Raw genomic sequence first — 19,301 nt, forward strand, 5'->3', positions numbered from 1 at the left:
CCCTTTCAGGCTGGCAAAGCAGAATCAGAGCTTCCCTCTGAGAAGCCTTGGAACGGCTGTTTCTCAAGGGTTCCGGAAACAGTGGCTGCGAGGGGGTCTGGTGCCATGGGGGGGGGTGTCAGAAAGTGCACCTGAATGGTCAGGACAGGACAGGGTTGCATCTTGATCTACCTGCCACACTTGCAGAAAGACAATGATGGCAAAGGTAAGAAAAATTTATTGCCAGCAAGTGGAGAACGGCCTCCTGCTCCAGGCTTGGGCCACGAGGTGAAGTGGGTGCCAAGCTCCTCCTCCTCCTCCTCTTCCAGGCGCTTTGACCAGAGAGCCTCACAGGGCCGGAGCGCCTCTCCTTGGTCAGGCCCGCCAAGGGACAGTCCCCTGCATGGGGAGGGGGGAGTCCAGCCCGTGGGCTCAGCCTCTTCTTGCCTCTCTTCTCTGGTGAAGGTGAGATCCTGCCCAGAGAGGGGCAGAGGCGCACAGAGTCAAGCCTCCAGGTGTTTTGTGATGCGGCGGATCTTCTCCTTCTTGTTCCTGTTGCCGTGCTTCTTCCAGGGTTTGCCTCGGGCGTCCTCGGCGCCGGTCGCGGAAGAGGGGCCTCCCGCTCGGTTGCCCATCAGGCACTGGCTGCCTCTGGTCAGAGCCCGGATGTTCTCCTGGGAGAAAGAGGCAGGCCGTGTCAAGGGGGAGCCTCCAGGTGACATGGGGGGCACAGGCCCACCTGGGGAGCCAAGAGGCCAAGTTGTGTGGGCAAAGAGGAAGGGAGGGGGCAGCCCAAGAGGCCAAGCAGGATTTGACCAGGTGCACTATATTTCACCCAAGCAGGCGTCGGAGCAGAGCAGGTGCCTGGTTTGTCGTCGTCGTCCCCCCCCCTCCGCCCCCTGCCTGCATGCACACAGCCCCTGACCTGGTGGAAGAAGGCAGAGTCCACCACATTCTCGATCTGCTTTGCTCTGGGGCTCCTGCCAGGCAGCCGCCCGGCCTCACGCTGCCCGGCCTTGCTCTGCAAGGGGCATCTTTCGTGACGCAACTGGAAGTCCTGGGGGTCAGTGCCAGGAGGCGGGTGGCAGTAGAGCAGCTTGCCCTGTGAGAAAATGGGGGGGCGGGGGGAGAGGCAGGCAGCAGGAGAGGGAGAAATGAAAGTCAAGACCTGGAGAAGGTAAGGATTCCATCTCCCCCCCCCCCAGGACACATTTATTTACTCCATTTCCAGCACGCCCCCCTTCCTCCCGAGAGCCTTGAGGGGGGGCTCAGGAGTCCCCAGCACTTACACTGACGTAGTCCTTCAGGACATAGCGGGCCGAGCGGGGCTGATCGGGCTGCCCATGATCCGTCATGAAGCCTCTCATGTCTTGGGCCAGGAGGAAGGAAAGAGACAAGGGACTTTTTAGCTTAGAGAAAAGGCAAGTATCAGGCGACAGAATAGAAACCTATAAAATGAGGCATGGCATGCAGAACACAGAAAAGGTGTCTTCCCTCACTCCTAACACCAGAACTCAGGGGCATCCCATGAAACTGAAAGGACCGTTCAGGACCGATAAAACAATCTCCTTCTTCACGCAGCACAGAGTGAAACCCTGGAACTCCCTGCTGCAGGAGGCAGCGATGACCACCCACTTGGACAGCTTTACAAGAGGATTCGATGAATTCATGGAGGAGACGCCGATCGAAGGCTCCTGGCCACAGCCATTACATGCCACGTCCACGGCTGAAGGCAGCCATGCTTCTGAATACCAGCTGCTGCTGCTCTTGTGCTCACGTTCTGCTCCCTGGCTCCCCACTGTGGGCATCTGGGTGGCCCCTGGGAAAAGAGGCTGCTGGGTGAGACGGGTCCCCTTGGGCCTGATCCAGCTGCAGGCTCTTCTGATGTTTGTAGGGAGAGGACAGGGCAGGCTGCCACAGAAATTAGCCGGAGAAGCTCTGGCAGACGAAGGGCTCTCTGCGCCAGGGGATTCTGTGCCAACGCCTAAGCGCTGCTGGAAAGGGTTCTCTGCCACCAGGCCTATGCAGACGGCTTAGACATCCCGTGGTCCACTTTTAACTTTGTAATAATAATAATAATAATAATAATAATAATAATAATAATTTATAACCCGCCCTTCCTAGCCAAGACTGGGCAGCTAACACCATATATAAAAACAATTGAATGAAATACAGCTTAAAAAACAAGATTAAAATACAACATTAAAACATTAAAATGCAGCCTCATTTCAGTGGAAACTCAAAAACTTTTTGGGGGATAAAAACATCAAGTCTTCACCAAGGCTAACTATCCAGACTGGTCCTACATGGGTCAGAAAAAAGCCAGGGAAGTCCCCAAATAGGAGTTCCATCACAGGAGGAGAAAGGAAAAAAGAAAGAGGGGGAGGGAACCAAATTGATTCCCAGCCAAAGGCCAGACGGAACAACTCTGTCTTACAGGCCCAGCGGAAAGAAATCAGATCCTGCAGGGCCCTGGTCTCAGTAGACAAACAGACAGGATCTTTAGTGTTCCGTCTTATGTTTTGTTGAGACACCGCTATAGAGAAGTTACTTTTCTAAATCCATAATCAAGTCAGCCCTTCCTGGGCCAAAGGAGGAGCAGCCCCTCGGAGGGAGCCAAACCCCAGCGGCAGCCCCTCGCAGGGCGGCAACTCACATCCGTAGGCCGTCAGCAGCTCCTCGGACGTGGGCGGCCGATCGGGCGGCTCGTCCTCTCGAGGCCGGATGATGTTGATCCCATAGGTGGCCTCCAGGACCGGCCGGGGGATGCGCTGGCAGACGTGGGCCAGTGAAGGAGCAAGCGGTGGGGAGGGGGGAGAAACGTGCCCAAAGCGAGACCAGCCCCCCCCCCCCACCTGGGCAGCTGCCCTCCTCACCTCCCAAGACAGCTCTTTCCCTTGCAATTGAGGCTGCCTCTCTCTGCCCTGCCCCTCTGCTGCATCTGGAGGGGCATTTTCCTGAAACAGCAGCAAATCAGGAGATGCCCTGTCTTTGTGAAGGGGAGCAGGTGCAGCTGCCCATCTCCTGCCCGCCTCAGTTTGAACAACTGCCCTTCCCAGCAAAGCTACCCAAAGGCAACTGAGGGGAACTCAAGGCGACTAGAAAGCCCCCACCCCAATATAGCCAACTCCTGTCTGGGGCAGGGCTGAAGCTGAGGACCCCTGGCCAGCCTTGGATGCTCTGCAGATGGAGAACTGACTGAGATTATTCCCACCCCCAGAAAAAAGCAAAGGATATGAGAGAGACGGGGGGAACGTGGTCCCTCATCTGGTCGATGGGCAAGATCCCGCTGCAGATCATTTCCGCCTTGGTGGAGACGAAGGAGGGCATCACCAGGCCAGGGCAGTCGCAGAGGCAGAGGGCCGGATCCACGTACAGCGTCTACAGGGGGGCGGGAACAGCAGAGGCGCTCAGCTCCGGCTCCCCTCAGGTACCGGCCCCCTAGAGCCCAGAGCAGGCAGCTATGGAGGACCAGCGCCAAGCAGGGCGAGAGCAGCTGGGGCTGCCGGAAGCTCCTGGCCCGGCTCCCATGCTGCGCCCGCCACTCCCTGCAGGCTCTCCTTGGCCTCCCCGCCAGCTCCTGCTCTGCTTCTTAAGGTAAAATCAAAAACTGGAAGGTGCCTTGGCAGCAAGCAAGGAGGAGGGCAAGGCCAGGATGAGAGGCCGGCAGGACTCCTTGCAGGAGGGGGCACAAGCGCAGGAGTGCAGGAAGAAGGCAAGAGCAGAGACTCTGGGGCCCACCCCCCCACCCACTGCCCTCCTAACCTGCTCCTAGGAGATGGGGAGGCCTGTGGGGCTGGGGCCACGTCCACTCTGCCACAGCTGGAATTTCCCCAAAGGCGAGGGAGTTGCCCTGGCAGGTGCAGAGAACTTCCTCCCATGGAAGTGGGGCCCCTGCAGGACTGACCCCTGCCCCTCCCGGCCTGGCAGCAGCAGCAGCAGCCATACCCTCCACAGCCGGTCAGCCAGGCAGTACCTGGAAGTGCTTGGTGTGACCCGGCGTGGCCGACACAGAGACCTTCTTCTTGCCCAGGATGGTGTTGATGGTCGAACTCTTCCCAACGTTGGGGTAGCCCACCTAGAGGGAGGAAGGGAGGAAGCGGCTGGCACAGAGGCAGGCCTGGCACACCGGCTCCTCCCTGCAGCACCAGAGGAGGGACAAGCAGCCCGGCTCCAAGTCGGTCCCCCAACTCACCAGCCCAACAGTGACTTCGCCTTCCCTGACCTTCCTCCCAGAGTGAACCGTCCTCAGAATCTCCAGGAGTTCCTCCTTTTGCACTAAGCGGCTGCTGTTCCTGAGCGGCTGGCCCTGAGGGGGTCCTGCTGCCCTCGGGCTCTGGGGGGGATCAGTCCTGCTTTGCCCCACGGACCCAACAGGGGCTCTGCTCTCCTCGTCTTCAGAGCAGGTCAGCCAGGCGTCCTCCTCCTCCTCCTCTTCCGCACAGTCCTCATAGACGTCGCTGTCTTCCTCTTCGCTGCTGCCGGGCTCTGTGTTCCCAGGAGGCCACGAGAGAGCACCGGGTCCCCTTTCCACGTGGCGGCTTGAGGTCTGCATCTCCTCCTCACTGGAATGGTCCTCGTCCAGGCCTGGCTCTTGCGCAGCTTCTGACCCCTGAGCAAATGGGACAGAATTCAGGGCAGACGTCTCTGCCTGAAGGCTCAGCAGAACACAGCCGCCCCTGACACTGGTTTTCATTAAACAAGTCTGGAATCGCACCTCAAGGCTGGCTATCAGAACTAAACATTTGGAATGCAAAGCACAAAACACAGGATGGCTGTTACCCGGAAGGTGGAGCTAGCTTGTTTCCTGCTGCTCCAGAGGGTGGGACCTGAATCAGTGGATTCAAATGGCGAAAAAGGAGATTCCGACTCAACGTCAGGAAGAACTTTCTGGTGGTAAGAGCCGTTTGACAGTGGAACAGTCTCCCTTGGACTTTCCTCCACTGGAGGTTTTTCAGCAGAGCTGAGGTTCCCACCTGTCAGGGGTGCTTCAGCTGAGATTTCTGCATTGCAGGGGGCTGGACAGGATGGCTCCTGAAATCCCTCTCTTCTCACTCTCTGATTCTATGACATACCAACCAGTGCCTGCCTGATCACCTCCCTCTGGAGGCCAAAGGAAAATCCACAGTACATGAAGCCCAGCTTGGAAGGGAGAAGAACGGGGGGCTACAGAGCCACCTCCCCCATCCTGGTGCCCTCCAGATCTTCTGGATGCTGGGCTGGAGGCCGACTGTGACAGAACCGGCTCACCGCTTATGCCCCATGGAGGTTAAAGTGGAGCCCCACGGCTTATAGCCCATGGAAGGCGGAGCTTCTCTTGTGTTGCAGGACGTCTGGGGAGCTTTCTACGAGCCTGAGCACTTCTCTTCCACAGAAAGTGTTTTGACCCTGGGAGTATTTGCAAGGAAAGGATCCTGCGTGCCCAGGGGCAGGAAGGCTCTTTGGAAAAGCCAAAGCCTTGAGCGCTGCCCCTGTGGAAGCCGCTCCCTCCGCCCCAGCCGCCTGCCCCCGAGGCGCCTGCTACCTGAAAGCTGTCCTCCGCCAGGCGCCTGGCCTCCTCCAGGGCAGACCAGAAGACCACGCGGACCCCTTCGTCCTGGAAGAAGCGGGCCCAGGCGCAGCGCTGCTCCTCACTCAGCAGGTCGGCCTTGTTGAGCAGGAGGAGGTTCTCCTTCTCGGGGCTGATCTCTTTGGCGTAGCATTCCTGGGAGGAGAGGCAAGGCGGGGAGGCAGCAGAATCACCCTCCAGGCTCAGTGGGGGGGGGGTCCTCTCTCCCTGCAATGGGCGACCCCCGTCCCAGGGGCCTCCTGAGGCCTCCCTGTATGGCCAAGCCCCCCCCGCCCCCCACTCCACAACAACTGGGCCCATGGGAGAGAGGCAGGGAATGCCCATGCAGAGTGGCAGGCCAAAGCAGCTGGCTGGGCATCTTTGGGACGTCCGGCGATTGACAGGTGGGCCCCTCTGTCCCCCCTGGAGGGTGCTTTGCACTATTTAAGGGTGTTTGGGAGATTCTCCTTTCCTGGGGTGGGACGAGGGGCTGGACTAGGTGGGCTTCTCAGGTCCAGAATGCTCACCTTCCCCTACCCCCAGATGCTGGGGAAGGACAGGGGCTCAGAGGCAGAGCAATGGCTTTGCAACCCAGGTCCCAACCATCTCCTTCAGTAGAAGGACTGGGACTGCCCTGACTGGAAGCCTGGAGAGCCGCTGCTGCCAGCCAGTGTAGACACTAGATGGACCAAGGATAAAACAGCCTCCTGTGCTCCTGAAGAGTCTGGGCAGAGTCTGGGCTTGCTTGGCACACAGCAACATAGGAAGCTGCCTTATCCTGAGTCACACCCCGGTCCATCTAACTCAGTATTGCCCGCACTGACTGGCAGCAGCGGCTCACCAGGCAAGGGACTCTCTCCCAGCCCTCCCAGGAGATGCCATCGGCGATCTAGCCTGGGAGCTGCAGCACAGAGCAAGGGCCCAACTGAGCGGGGAACAGGACAACCCCCCCCCCACCCTGAGCAGCTGCCCAGTAAATCCCGCTGCCCGGCCCGCTTCACCTACCAGATCGCGGCATCGGAAGAGAAGGGGGTTTCTGGCATCCACAATCTGAACCACAATATCACTGCAAGAGGAAAGGGAAGGGGCGGCTGCTTCACTGGCCACTAGCTCCCCCCTCGCCTCAACCAGGGAGGAGGAGCCCAGGTTGGAGAGACAACCACTGCAATAATAGCATGTAGCTATTCAGGTGGGGGAATCCCAGCTCCAGCACTTCAGGCCCTGGCAAGGGCTTGAGGCCTCTGGAACAAGGTTCTTTTTCTTTTTAATAGTTTTTTTAAATTAAATTTTCAATTTATACATCTCAAACGAAACATTTTACATAATACCATATATCCTATGACTTTATCTCCTTCTCCTTCCATGGTTCATTTTACTTCATTCCTGCATATTTTACTGTAACCATTTTAGTCAATTCTCCTACTTCATTTAAACAGTAACCACACTGTGGAATTTATCTTAATGCTGCCAGCGTCTTTAGCTGTACACGGTTATTTTCCAAGTACTCAGCAAAGATTTGCCACTCCTCTTTAAAGAGACGTTCTCCTTGCTCTCTTATTCTATATTTTAAACCTGCTCATTCTGCAAATTCTATCATCTCAAGCTGCCAGTCCTTCGTATTTGGGCCCTCCCTCACTTTCCATCTTTGGGCTAACAAAACTCGAGCCGCCATTGTTGCATACATAAATATTTTTTTATGACACCTGGGAACTTCAGTCTGAACTATTTATAACAGAAAGGCCTCTGGACCTTTTGGGAATGTTGTTTTAAACATGCTTTTCAACTCACTATAAATCCTTTCCCAATATTCTTTAACCTTTTCCCATGTCTCTGGAACAGGATTCCAACCCATTCCCACCAGCAGCAAGCGGCTTCCCAGCGAGGGAGAGCCACAGGGCAAGGACCATCTTTACCTTCTTTCAAGGACTCGCCACAGCTGACGCCAAAAATCCAGATTCCGCTCAAATGGGGTCAAAATGAGTTTCTGTTCTTCCTCCAGACTGGAATGGAAGGCAGGAAAGGAGGAAGCAGGAGTGTTAAGAGGCCAGGATAATCACAGGTCAGAGGTTTCTGATCTGAACTAACAGCTTTCTAACTGAGGCAACAGCATTCAAGAGTAAGGCGGACTGAACCGTCCGCTGAATATTGCTGCTGCCCCAGTGGGCTTCTTGATCCCTGCCCACACAGGCGCATGGCTCCACCCTGTGAAAATCCTCGACAGAAAGAAACCTGAGATGTTGTGCTCCCCGGTGGTGCCAGGGAAAATGCAAGCCCCCCGAGGCCCAGGCCCCCCAAGAGGAAGCAGCAGCAGGGGCCACTTACCGGGCGAGCCGCCTCCTCCACTCCAGGAAGCTGTCTCTTTCTGCTTGGTTCAGCATCTCAGGACTGGTCCGCTTGTCCCAACGTGGCCTGCTCTCACCAGTCACAGGAAGTCATCAGCAAAGGCAGATTATGGGTTTTATTAGTATGGGGGGTGGGTGGAGGGAAAGAGATTTCATGCTTTGCAGAGCTTGCCTCCCAGCGGATATCAGGATAGTGAAATTCCACGGTACCATAAATTCTTGCTTCCCTAAAGCATCTGCAGTTTGTTTCAGGACAGCAGCAACACACACACACACACACACACACACACACCCTAGTTTGGTCTGTGGTAGGCTCCAGGCATAACATTCTTTGTGTATTTTTACTTTTGCTTCTATATTGAGCCAACTGCTCTCCACAGAACTATCATGTTCACTCTCTCAGAAGTCTGTACAGGTGTATGTAAGGACACATCTTATATTTCTATTGTTTTAAGTTGTTTTTAATATTGTTTATAAAGCTCTATCCCACCCTGCAACTGAAGAGTGAAGGGTTGGTAATAAACAAACAAATGATAATTACGGTAAGTCACTCTTTCCTTGTTTCCCTTTCTATTGCATCCATTCTTTTTGATCCAAGTCACAGGATTCAATTCCTACATCCCAATCACAGGAATCATCCCACCAAGCCTGAGGTTAGCTTAGCAAGCCACATTTTACTTTCTTGTAGTAAGTGGTCATGCTCATATTTTCCATACTCTGCTCATTAGCACAGAAATATCAAAAGCTATGAATATTATGTACTCTTTTACAGCTTTGACTGCAAACGCCATTTTCAAACCAGAGAGATCTCTTGCCATTACAACCACTCTCATGTTTTATGTGGCACAGAAATGCTACTAAACCAGCAGCACCCTCAGGCTGCAAATAACACAGGGGGTGTGGGTGGCAGCACAGAACGTGAAAGGTCACCAGCACCCTGAACTCTGCGACAGACTCACCTTCTCGGGATGCACAAGAAGTGCTTGTTCTGTTCATGCAACTCTTGGATCTTCCGGGTCTCTTCCGTCGTCAACAAACCAGTCCGAGCCTCAGGAGGAACAATCTTGATGTTCAGCTTCTCTGCAGAGCAACAGAAGCTGTCAAGAGCAGCAAAAGTGTCAGGATATGGAACACAGGAACATCCTCGCCAAGGACTCACCTGCCACAAATTCGGTTCCAGCCAGCTCAGCAGTAGCCAAGAACTCCTCCAGCGAGTTCTGCTCGGTGACGGACTGAAGGTTTAGCCGTCCCCAGTCGTACCCGTCGTTCAATTCGCTGGTGTGCAGCTGTGAGGGAAGAGCAGAGCATTTGAACCCCCTCACCAGGCCAGCTGCAGGGCCCACCTAGGCCAGCATCATGTTACCAGAAACACCTGGCCAGATGTTTCCAAGAAGCTTCTGGGCAGGGCAAGATGGCTGCCGCCGCCTGTTCTCCAGTGCTGCCTTGGCACAAGGAGGCTCTGCTTTAGCTGCTTTCCAGACACGGGAAGCTGCCTCCCACCGCGAAGGGGTGGCAGCAGCGGCAGCAGCTCTTCAGTGTTTCAGATGGGGGGAGGGCAGTTGATTCCCGCCGCCCCCCTGGAGATGCTGCTGGGGGCTGAGCCTGGGGCAGTCTGCATGCACGTGGCCCAGGAGCAGAAAAGGGGGCCTGGGAGTGGCAGGGGGTGAGGGGGGCAAGCAGGGCTCACACCCCCACCTCCTCCTCCTCCTCAAGCCTCCACTACTCATGGCCGAGCTGCAGGGAGCAGGAGGAGGGGAGGGGGGAGAGAGAGACTTTCTCTTTTTATGCTTTATTAGTTGAAACATTGTATAAAAGAAATAAGCAGTAATTGTTAAGAACAAAATTAAGAATACCAAATAAACAATCACTTGTTCCTAAATTGATACTGTATTTGCTTTGTACATCATTCTGTAGCTATTTCTGACATGACCGCCGATCTTCCCATTATGCTCTCCAATTGGATTTCTTGAATACGCACCTCACTTTATTCTCTCCATATTATTTAACTTACTTCATGTTTTATAAAATTATCCTCTTTGCATACAGAAGCTCAATCAGGACCTGCCAACCGAGTCACGTTCTGACCATGTTCTTTTACACAGACTTTGCACGGGCTCCTAGCGAGGGAGCTTCCGGGGAGGCGGGCGATCACACCCCGCGGAGCCTCCCTGCTCAGGCGCACTCTACCTCTGCCGCAGCCCGACCCAGGGCCGCCCCAGCCCGCCTCGCGGGGAGTCTGGAAAGGGTCCCCGGGCCCCTCCCCGCACTCACCCATCCCTCCGCCGCCCGGCGGCCCCCGCGGCGCTCCCGCATGAGCGCCCGGCCCAGCCCCGCCGCCGCCTTCTTCTTGCCCATGATGCCGCCGCTGCTCGGGGCCCCGTGGGCCGCCAACCGGAAGGGGACTGCGACTGGCGGGACTCCTTCCGCGTCACGTGGCCGGGCTGAGCCAGTAGGAGGGCGCGGCCGGGCGCGTCGCGGAGGGGGCTCCGGCGGGAACCTCCGGCGGCGAGCTGCGGTTCCGGGAGGCTTCCTCCGCGCGCCGCCAGGGGGCGCCAGAGCCGCGGGGAAAAGTCGGAGAGGGCGAGGGGCCACGTGACCTCCTCCCGGGACCCCGGGGGCATCTAGTCCACCCCCGCCAGGCAGGACAGGGGGCCGGCCAGGGAAGGAGGGTCCAGCCCCTCCACTGTCCCACAGCACCACCCGCATCCACTAGACCCCTCAGCCTCTTTTCCAGCCGGGGGCCGGTCCACTGCCCCTCGGACCTTGTGGGGGCCGGACTAGATTTGGAAGGGGGAAAATATGAGCGCATTCCTGTGCCCCACAACTAACCCAGAGGTGCATCTTAAATAAAAGCACACATTCTATTCATGTAAAAACACGCTGATTCCCGGACCGTCTACGGGTTGGATTGAGAAGGCGATTGGGCTGGATCCGGCCCCCAGGCCTTACGTTGCCTACCCCTGGTCTTGGGCTTGCTGATTGAAAGGTCGGTGATTTGAATCCCCACGACGGGGTGAGCTCCAGTTGCTCGGTCCCTGCTCCTGCCAACCTAGCAGTTCAAAAGCACGTCAAAGTGCAAGTAGATAAATAGGTACCACTCCGGCAGGAAGGTAAATGGCGTTTCCGTGCGCTGCTCTGGTTCGCCAGAAGCGGCTTAGTCCTGCTGGCCACATGACCCGGAAGCTGTACGCCGGCTCCCTCGGCCAGTAAAGCGAGATGAGCGCCGCAACCCCAGAGTTGTCCACGACTGGACCTAATGGTCAGGGGTCCCTTTAGCTTTTACTGACCTATGCTCTAGAGCAGGAGAAAACAAGCTTGCTCCCTCCTCCATGTGACAGCCCTTGCGATATTTGAAGATGGCTCTCATATCTCAGTCTCCTCTTTTCCAGGCTAAACATATCCAGCTCCTTCAATCATTCTTCATAAAAGTTTCCAGACCCTGGATCATGTTGTTTGCCCTCCTCTGAACATGTTCCAGTTTATGAACATCCTTCTTAAATTGTGGTGCCCAGAACTGAACAGTGTTTAAAGTATGGTCTGGCCAAGGCAGAATAGAGTGGGACTATGACTTCCCTTGATCTAGACACTATAATTATTATAATTATTAATTATTATTTTTATTATTATCTGTTCCCTGCCCATCTGGTTGGGTTTCCCCAGCCACTCTGGGCGGCTAGACTGCTGATGCAGCCTAGAATAGCATTAACTTTTTTTGCTGCCGCATCACACTGTGGACTCATGTTCAGTTTGTGGTCTACTAAGATTCTGAGATCCTTTTCATATATCTTGCTAGTAGGCCAGGTGTCCCCCATCCTATATTTGTGCATCTGGTTATTAAAGTGCCCCCACCCTATGGAAAGCATTATCCAGAATAGTGGTTTGCATGGCCACTAAGTAAAAGTCAGAACAGTAACAATTAATTGCACTCCCCCCCCCCCCACAAAAAAATATCCAGTTTAAACTATTCAGTTCTATTCAATTAGTTCAATGAAACTGATGGTCTTGATCCAGTAATATGAACTTTTCAAAGTCTGGTAGTTATTTATACCTCCAGTGCTCTCCTGCACACACACCCCTCTAGGCGATGCCACCACCACCCTCAGGGGGCAGAACCACTGAACTGAGAAGTGTAGCCACGGTGTGTTTCCTTAGAAGCCAGTCAAATTGTTCCTCTGCCAGGTTCTAAAAGATGGGTGAATAATTCAGTACAGCATCAAAACCTGTAAATGCCAATTTCGGTAGTCATGCCCGCCCCGTGGAATGCCCTCCCAGCAGATGTCAACAGATAAACACTGTGTTTTTTAAAAGACAACTGAAGGGAAGTTTTTAGTGTCTGATGTGTTGTGTTTTTACTATTTTTTTGTGGGGAGCTGCCCAGAGTGGCTGGGACAACCCAGTCAGACAGGTGGCATATAAATAATAATTATCATCATCATTATTATTAAAGTTTCCAAAGCCATATTGACCTCTGGCCAAAGACTGAGATTCTAGCACAGAACCACATCATGTGTCAGAGCATTGCATGTGGGCTTAGTAAATTACTTAAATGAATGTGCCTTCCTTTTTTTTGAGCAAGCATTACAGACAGATTTTCTTCAGGATGGAGGAGGAGATAAAGGGTCACGCCCCTTCTTATACACAGTGGCTCCAGTCTTGGTCACAGGCACACACAACCTCTGTTTGCAGCTGCAAAAAGTTTTACACAACTTCTCAGTGACACGCGTTGTTTGGCCTTGAGCACACTACAGAGCAGCTCAGTGATGCGCAACTTCTCAAGGCAACGGAAAGGGACATAATGCAGAGCCCCCTCGCCAGGGCTGCTTCCAGGGCCAAATTTAGGTTTGAGGAGACCCTAAGCTACTGAAGGTAATGGGGCCATTTATATGTCCAGCTGTCCTTTGTCAACAAATTGTTGCTGGTTTTTTGTGTTGAATATATGCTCTATGGTAATTTATGGACCTAATAGATATCTAAGGCCATTTGCACATAACAAAATATGTATTTTATCAAAGTAATTGTTGAAAAGTCCATGCAGAATGCAAAGGCCGTGCAGAATGTAGGCACCCTATATATAGAAAGGAGTAAAGCAGGGATATTTGAGGGAACAGGCTAGCAGGCGGGGCCCATGACTTACATCATAGGAGCCTACACAATACAAAACACTGTTGCTGGATGTAGGCTTTATTTCATTTTTTATCTTATATGTTGGAAATGTACATCTAGTTGTTTTTTCCTTTAATTTTTTTTTGGGGCCCCCAAGAGAGTGGGGCCCTAAGCTAGAGCTTGTTTAGCTTATATGTAAATCCAGCACTGGCTGTATCTCTGGGCGGGTTCATTTACATGCTGCCACCAAGCGAGAAGAACGCTTTGTGCAGCTGGCAAAGGGGTCTCTGAAAATAGGCCATGAAAACTTCTGCAAATATAAATGAAACCGGGGGGGGGGGGGAAGAGAGAGAGAGCGCCCAGGAGCCAAGTGCTGCAATACTTGGTGACTCTGACTTCCCCCGATTGCCTGAGCAGTGCCCTTGCAACAGAGCCAACTAGGCAGATCCCCTAAATGATGCGCCTTAGAACAGAGAGCCATGAAACTGACTAGAGCAGAGGTTGCCAGAGATCCCCTCTGAATCTAGTGCAAGATGTAATCAAAGCAGCTGGACAAAAGCTGCAGAGTTGGAAGGGACCCCCAAGGACCATTTAGTCTTACCCCCTGCAATGCTAAGGACTTCCTGACAGACAGCCATCCAACATCCGCTTCAAAACCTCTAGTGAAGGACAGCCCATCACCTTCCAAAGGAGCCTGTTCCTCTGTTGAACAGCTCTTCCCATTAGAAAGTTATTCCTGTGATGGATAACTAATTGGACCATTGCTTGAAAAGCCCAGTCTGGACACCACATTTGCTAACAAAAGAGGAACCATCTCATGATGAGAGTATTAGATGAAAGGAAGATGAAAGGGAAAGCAGAGAGGATCACACAATCTCTTCAGGACAGTTGGAGGCTATTTAAAATCGCAGTGGCTCCTCCAGTCCCTGTTCTCCCAGTGGCTGACCAGATGTCTGGGGGGAAATGTCCCTATATTGAGATCTGGGCTTCTAAACCCTTTTTTCATATATTATCTAGAATTTGCAGTGAGCTGATGATTCTGGAAACAAAACTGCCGGTCATCGTGGGGCCATTAAATAAATTTGTGGTGCTGCTGCGTTTCGAATAAGGTGTCCTGTTCTGGTCTCCTCACCCCCCAAAAGATACTGTGGATTTCAGAAAGATTCAAAAGAGGGCAGCCCAAATGATCAATGAGATGGTTTTATTTTGAATGACTTTAAAAGAGGTTAGACTTTAGTCAGAGGCAGCGATGCTTCTGAAGGCCAGTTCCCAGAAGCCGCAGGAGGGGAGAGTTGCTCTTGTGTTCGAATCCTGCTTGCGGGTTTCCCTCTGGGGCATCTGCTTTGCTGCTGGGAGAACAGGAGGATGAACCAGCTGGGCTCCCATTGGCCTGCTGCCCCTTCACTCAGTCTGGAGAACGCAGACCACAGGTTAGAGAAGGCATCCTCACTCAGCAGAGTCAGGGGAGCTGTAAAAGACAAGCATACTTCAAAGTCCTGCTTTCACAGTGACCAACCAAAGGCTTTCCTTGCAAACTGGAAATCTAACCAGAATGAGAGGAACAAAGCGAGCACATCCTCCTCTGGCCAAAAGAAAACACTGAGCTGGGTATCACTAAAAACAATGCAAGTGTTGTTTTTGAAAAGAAAGAAAGAAACCAGAAGCAGGAAGGCAACCAGGAAGGAAGATGATTAGACTGTTAAGGTGACAAAAGAATGAACAGATTACTGGAAATGTTTCCAACAAAGGGTGCAGAGAAGCTGAATTAATCATTTACATTGGTCTTAACTGTGAAAGATCGTCTTCAGAAACTCACACTGGCCACCGTGTTTGTTTTGGGTCAGATGGGAGTAACAAGAGAGGAAGTTCTGGGGATAAATGACAAATTGAATCAATAGCCATGTCCAGACGGACACCAGGCCATTCATAAATATCTCATATGTGAAACAGAATTAGTGTCGCGAGGGTCACCAAGGGTCATCTAGCCCAACCCCTGCAATGGAGGAAGCCCAGCTGAAGCTTCCCTGATGGATGGCCACCTGACCTCTGCTGAGCAAAGCCCAACAAAGGAGAGCCCACCTCTTTCCAAGGCGGCCCATTCCCTTGTCAGACGTCTCTTACTGTCGGATAGAGACTCTCCTTACAAATACATGCACAGTATTACAAAAATCTGCCTCCTCAGTGGACGACTGGGGCATGACAACATTGTATAGGTTAAAAATAAATAAATTATTGTGGGTAAGTTGCATAGGGCCTTCCTCAGGCAACAGATGAACTGAAATGAAGATGATGAGAATGATAATAATAAAGTATCAACGAGAATAACACTTTAATAACAACTCATTTAATTATCCAAAGAGATCTCGGAAGTGAGCTGAGAACCAGGCAATTGCCCGCTTTTGGGCCTGATTCTAGTGTTGTCCCGTATCCTTTTCCCCACTTCTTCCTGAGGTTGACACCTGAGGAAATGATCCTGGCCACTGGAAGGACAGCAGGTGGCAAGCAGGTGGAGCCTTTTTGGTGGCGTCTCCTGCACATGGAACACCCTTCCCAACACCCCGGGAGGCTCACCGGGCACCTGCTTTGTTATCCTTGTGCTGCCAGGAGACCTTTAGTTTTCTCAGACTTTTAAACATTGCTATCCTGTAAAGTATTTAACACTTCCGGTTCTCTACTTTTACCAATTGGGGTTTTTGTCCTGTGCTGTCCTGAATCTTGCCAGGTTCCGCTTCATTGGATGCCCACAAATTCTACTGACAGAAGAGAGGAAGAGACTTCTCCCCATCCACTTTCTTTCTTTCTTTCTTTCTGGCAGGCATAATTTTATAAACTATCACATCACCTTCAGGGCAAAGCCATAACTACTGCTTGTCCTATGACTGCTAGTATTCTGATCTTCTTCTTTGGCGATCCCTCGTAGCCGAGTAAGATTGTCTTCCATAAACACGGTTTTAACAGTGAGTCCGTAAGTGACTGTGGAGGCCAATTCTGGACCCACACTTCCTTCCACAGTGGGGACATTGGTTTCCGGGCAGGAGTTGATCATGATGTGGATTTGCCAAGCATGCCTTCCTCTTAGCACGTTTCTCCCTTGCGTCCTGAGTTCGAGTGTCTTCAAAGCCCATGACACCTTTGGTCAAAGCTGATCTCCAACTGGAGCGCTCGCAGGCCAGTGTTTCCCAGTTGTTGGTGTTTATACTAATTTTTTTTAGATTTGCCTTGAGAGAGTCTTCAAACCTCTTTTGTTGACCACCAACATTGCAGTTTCCATTTTTAAGTTTGGAATAGAGTAGTTGCTTTGGAAGACAATCATCAGGCATGCAAACAACATGACCAGTCCAACGAAGGTGATGTTGAAGAATCATCTCTTCAACACTGGTGATCTTTGCTGACAACTGCTGGACAGATACCGACTAATACGCTCCACGATGGATATCAAGATTATACCTCAACGCAGGCTTCAAGGAAGGAAACCAAGGTGCAAAATGAACCCTCAAGCCCTTCTAGTATTCTGTATTGATCTGTTATTAGGGGTCCAAGATGGTTTTGTTTTTGTCTTTTGGGCCCACCACTTTCCCTGGAAAAACCCCGTGTTTATTGCTGAATTGGTAGAAACATCAAGCTGTGAAAAACCCAAAGGAACAATTGTCCCTCTTCTGAAGTGGTCCTATAATAGCTCCTGAATGAGATTTCCTGTGCTTTCCTGGAAGCGATGTTGGGGGCAGTCTGCTCCCACTTTCTCTTCTTCTCTCCCTGCCTACCCTGGCAGGATAATTTTTCCAGTTGTCTCTGCAGCTTCTCTCCAGCAGCACACTCCCAGTTTTCTCGGCATGCTTAATTTTTAAATTTTATTTTACTTTTCTCTCTTTAGCATTCTTACAGAAATTGCAAGCAAACCGTGTACTGTATGTGCAAAACGTGTGTTGGGAGGATCTCCTTTTGTATATGTTGAATGATTGTCTGATTATTCAGGTTTCTGAAAAGCTGGTTTTCTGATAATCTGATTTTCTGGGTTTCTGATTCTTTGGCTCTCTGCCATGGGGGAGGGGGAGAGCTGAAGGTAGAGACAACAAAAACAGCAGACTATTGATTATAGGAAGTATGAACAGGAAAACATGGGGCTTTGGGGGTCTGAGGCAAAAAACACAAGTGGAATCACTGTGCCCCAGACCAAATGGAAAATGGGCAAAGAGGTATGGGCTTAAGGGGAAGTGTGGCTGGGCCTTGAAAATGTCCCAAATGCTGCAGATTTTATTTGTAGGGGTCTCTTTGGTTGCCCTTTTCTGAACCTTCTTCCAATTCCACTGTACCTCTGCCCCCCCCCCAGCCTCCAGGGAAAACCTAGCAGTCATGGCAGACAAAGACAGACAGGAACTCTTGGGGACTGTTGTCAGTTAAACAACCGGAGGCAGAGAGAGAAAGGGAGGAGGAGTAAACAGGCCCCGAACAATGGAGGGAAGTGAGTAATGGCACATTACAAAGGCCTGCTGCTCACATCTGCGTAACACCAAATTATATTGGGGCAGCAAAAACTTTTGGGGCAGCAAAAGCTTGAGCAGATTGTAAGGAGTTCTCCAATCTGGGTGACTGGGCAACAACATGACCAAGGCAGTTATTGGGTGGGTTCTTGGTTTGCTTTGCTTCCATTCTTGTTTTTGTTATGTACTTTGTGGTTTTATTTCTGTGTCTTTTTGCTGTGCCCTGACCCTGAGATCTTCGGATGAAGGGCAGGATACATATTTAAGAAACAATGTGTCAACTGATGCCCATGGAGGCAAAGAATCCTGAGCTCAGATGTGCATGGATAGGGTCCCCCTTGGCAGCAGCTGACCGGGAGAGGGATCTTGGGGCTGTGGGGGAGAAATCCGTGAAGCCAAGGAAAGGGGGGGAAGCAGCTGGAATCCATGCTGGGAATATTCTCATTTGACTGAGCGGAAAACAGGAAGCTCTGCTTCTCACTTCCAGCCGAGTACCGTCTGCACTACACTGACATGTAGCAGCTTCTCAAGGTTTCAGGCAGGCAGGAGTCTTTTTCAAGCCCCCCCTGAGGAGGCTGCCAGGGATGGAACCACTGCCCTTCTGCATGCCCAGCAGGTGCTCTGCCACTGAGCCACGGCCCTTGCCAGCAGACCTAACGGAAGAAAATGCTCCTTGACACATCACCTAAATGTGAAGCCGTACCAAACAATGCTCTCCTGACCACTAGCCCTGGTGGCTTAGAAGGGGAGGGAATCATTGTGACAGCTCGGTGCAACCTCCATATTCCAAAGCAGTCTACCCCTCAGTCAGCCCTGGCCAGGGGCGCAGCCGCCAGAGGGGCTTCTGCTTGTGGAGACGGAAAAGCCTCCTTGTCAGAGTCAAGATGCTGGGATGCTCCCTGGCTGGACCCTTTGGCCAGGGAGATGCAGCAGTCTTCTTCTCACATCAAAAAGACAGTGTGGAATAGTGGTTACAGCGGCAGAATACTAGGATTTGGGGGACCCGGGTTCAAGTGGCCACTTCACCCATGAAACTCTCCTGCCTGACCTTGGGAACCGTCCCTGCCTCTCCGCCTGAGCTCCCTCACAGGGCTGTTGTTGTGAGGATAAAACGGGGAGAGGGGGGGGAGGGAGAGAGAGAGAGAGAGAGAGAGAGAGAGAGAGAGAGAGAGAGAGAGACCGACCCCTGGACCTTGAGCTCCTTGGACGGGGGAAAAACTGGGACATAAATGCAGAAACATGGAAATAAAGAAATAGAAAACAGGACCCGGGAGCTCCGTTTCCTAACATGCTTAGAGATGAGGAGTTCTGTTTGCTATCCCGTTTCTCCCGGTTTCCGTGCCCCCCCCTTGCCCTCCCCCGCCGGGATTTTGCCCGAATTCGCCCTTTTGCGACGCGGTTCTTTTGTGCCTCTGCTTCCCCACTGCGCGCCGTCCTTGACGCTTCTCCGGCTGCCCAGCAGAGGATGCGACCGGCGGGGGGCGAGGGGCGGAGAGGGAGCAGCGCGCAAACGCAGCCGGGAACGACAGCCAAGCCTTCCCCTCCGCGCCCCCCCCCCCCGGTGGTCGCTCCCTCCGCCTTGAGCTCCCCTTTTTCAGCCGGGTCCTCGATCCGGAGCCGCACGCGCATCTCCCCGCCGAGCGCGCTCCCCGGCCGGGAAAAGAGGAGGGCAGCGGCGCCGGGGCTCCTCCCGCCTCGGCTCGGTCCCTCCCTCCGCTTCCGTCGGCGCCGCCTCCGCTCCTCCCCGGCGGGGCTTCTGGGCGCCGCCGGCCTATATTTAGCGGCGCGGCCGCCCGCGCGGAGCCCCGAGCAGCGGCCGCGGACGGGATGTGAAGCGCGCTGCAGCGGCGA

General features: G+C 52.8%; 1 protein-coding gene across 1 annotated transcript; it reads right to left on the minus strand.

Annotated features, from left to right (window-relative positions):
• Positions 1 to 201: 201 nt before the first annotated feature.
• LSG1 (large 60S subunit nuclear export GTPase 1) lies at positions 202 to 10,281 on the minus strand. Its single transcript, XM_083504171.1, has 14 exons — positions 10,141 to 10,281; positions 9,029 to 9,155; positions 8,829 to 8,949; positions 7,850 to 7,936; positions 7,441 to 7,527; positions 6,533 to 6,593; positions 5,504 to 5,683; positions 4,175 to 4,591; positions 3,956 to 4,057; positions 3,217 to 3,360; positions 2,636 to 2,759; positions 1,269 to 1,348; positions 905 to 1,081; positions 202 to 653 (listed from the first exon to the last, which is right to left on the minus strand). Exons 1-14 carry the CDS (start codon positions 10,222 to 10,224, stop codon positions 483 to 485), a joined length of 1,962 nt encoding a protein of 653 aa, XP_083360297.1. The 5' UTR covers positions 10,225 to 10,281; the 3' UTR covers positions 202 to 482.
• Positions 10,282 to 19,301: the final 9,020 nt, after the last annotated feature.

The sequence above is a fragment of the Podarcis liolepis genome (genome assembly GCF_965112155.1).
Source record: "Podarcis liolepis genome assembly, chromosome: 5".
In the NCBI taxonomy this organism is placed as follows: Eukaryota; Metazoa; Chordata; class Lepidosauria; order Squamata; family Lacertidae; genus Podarcis; species Podarcis liolepis.

Bases quoted from the DNA above. Each gene is read 5' to 3' on its own strand.
- LSG1 (XM_083504171.1), bottom strand. From the start codon at position 10,224: ATGGGCAAGAAGAAGGCGGCGGCGGGGCTGGGCCGGGCGCTCATGCGG. The intron at 6,594-7,440 runs GTAAAGATGGTC...TTCCTCTTGCAG, and splicing joins TGGCGAGTCCTTGAAAGAAG to TGATATTGTGGTTCAGATTG. The intron at 654-904 runs GTCAGGGGCTGT...TCTTTCTCCCAG, and splicing joins ACTCTGCCTTCTTCCACCAG to GAGAACATCCGGGCTCTGAC.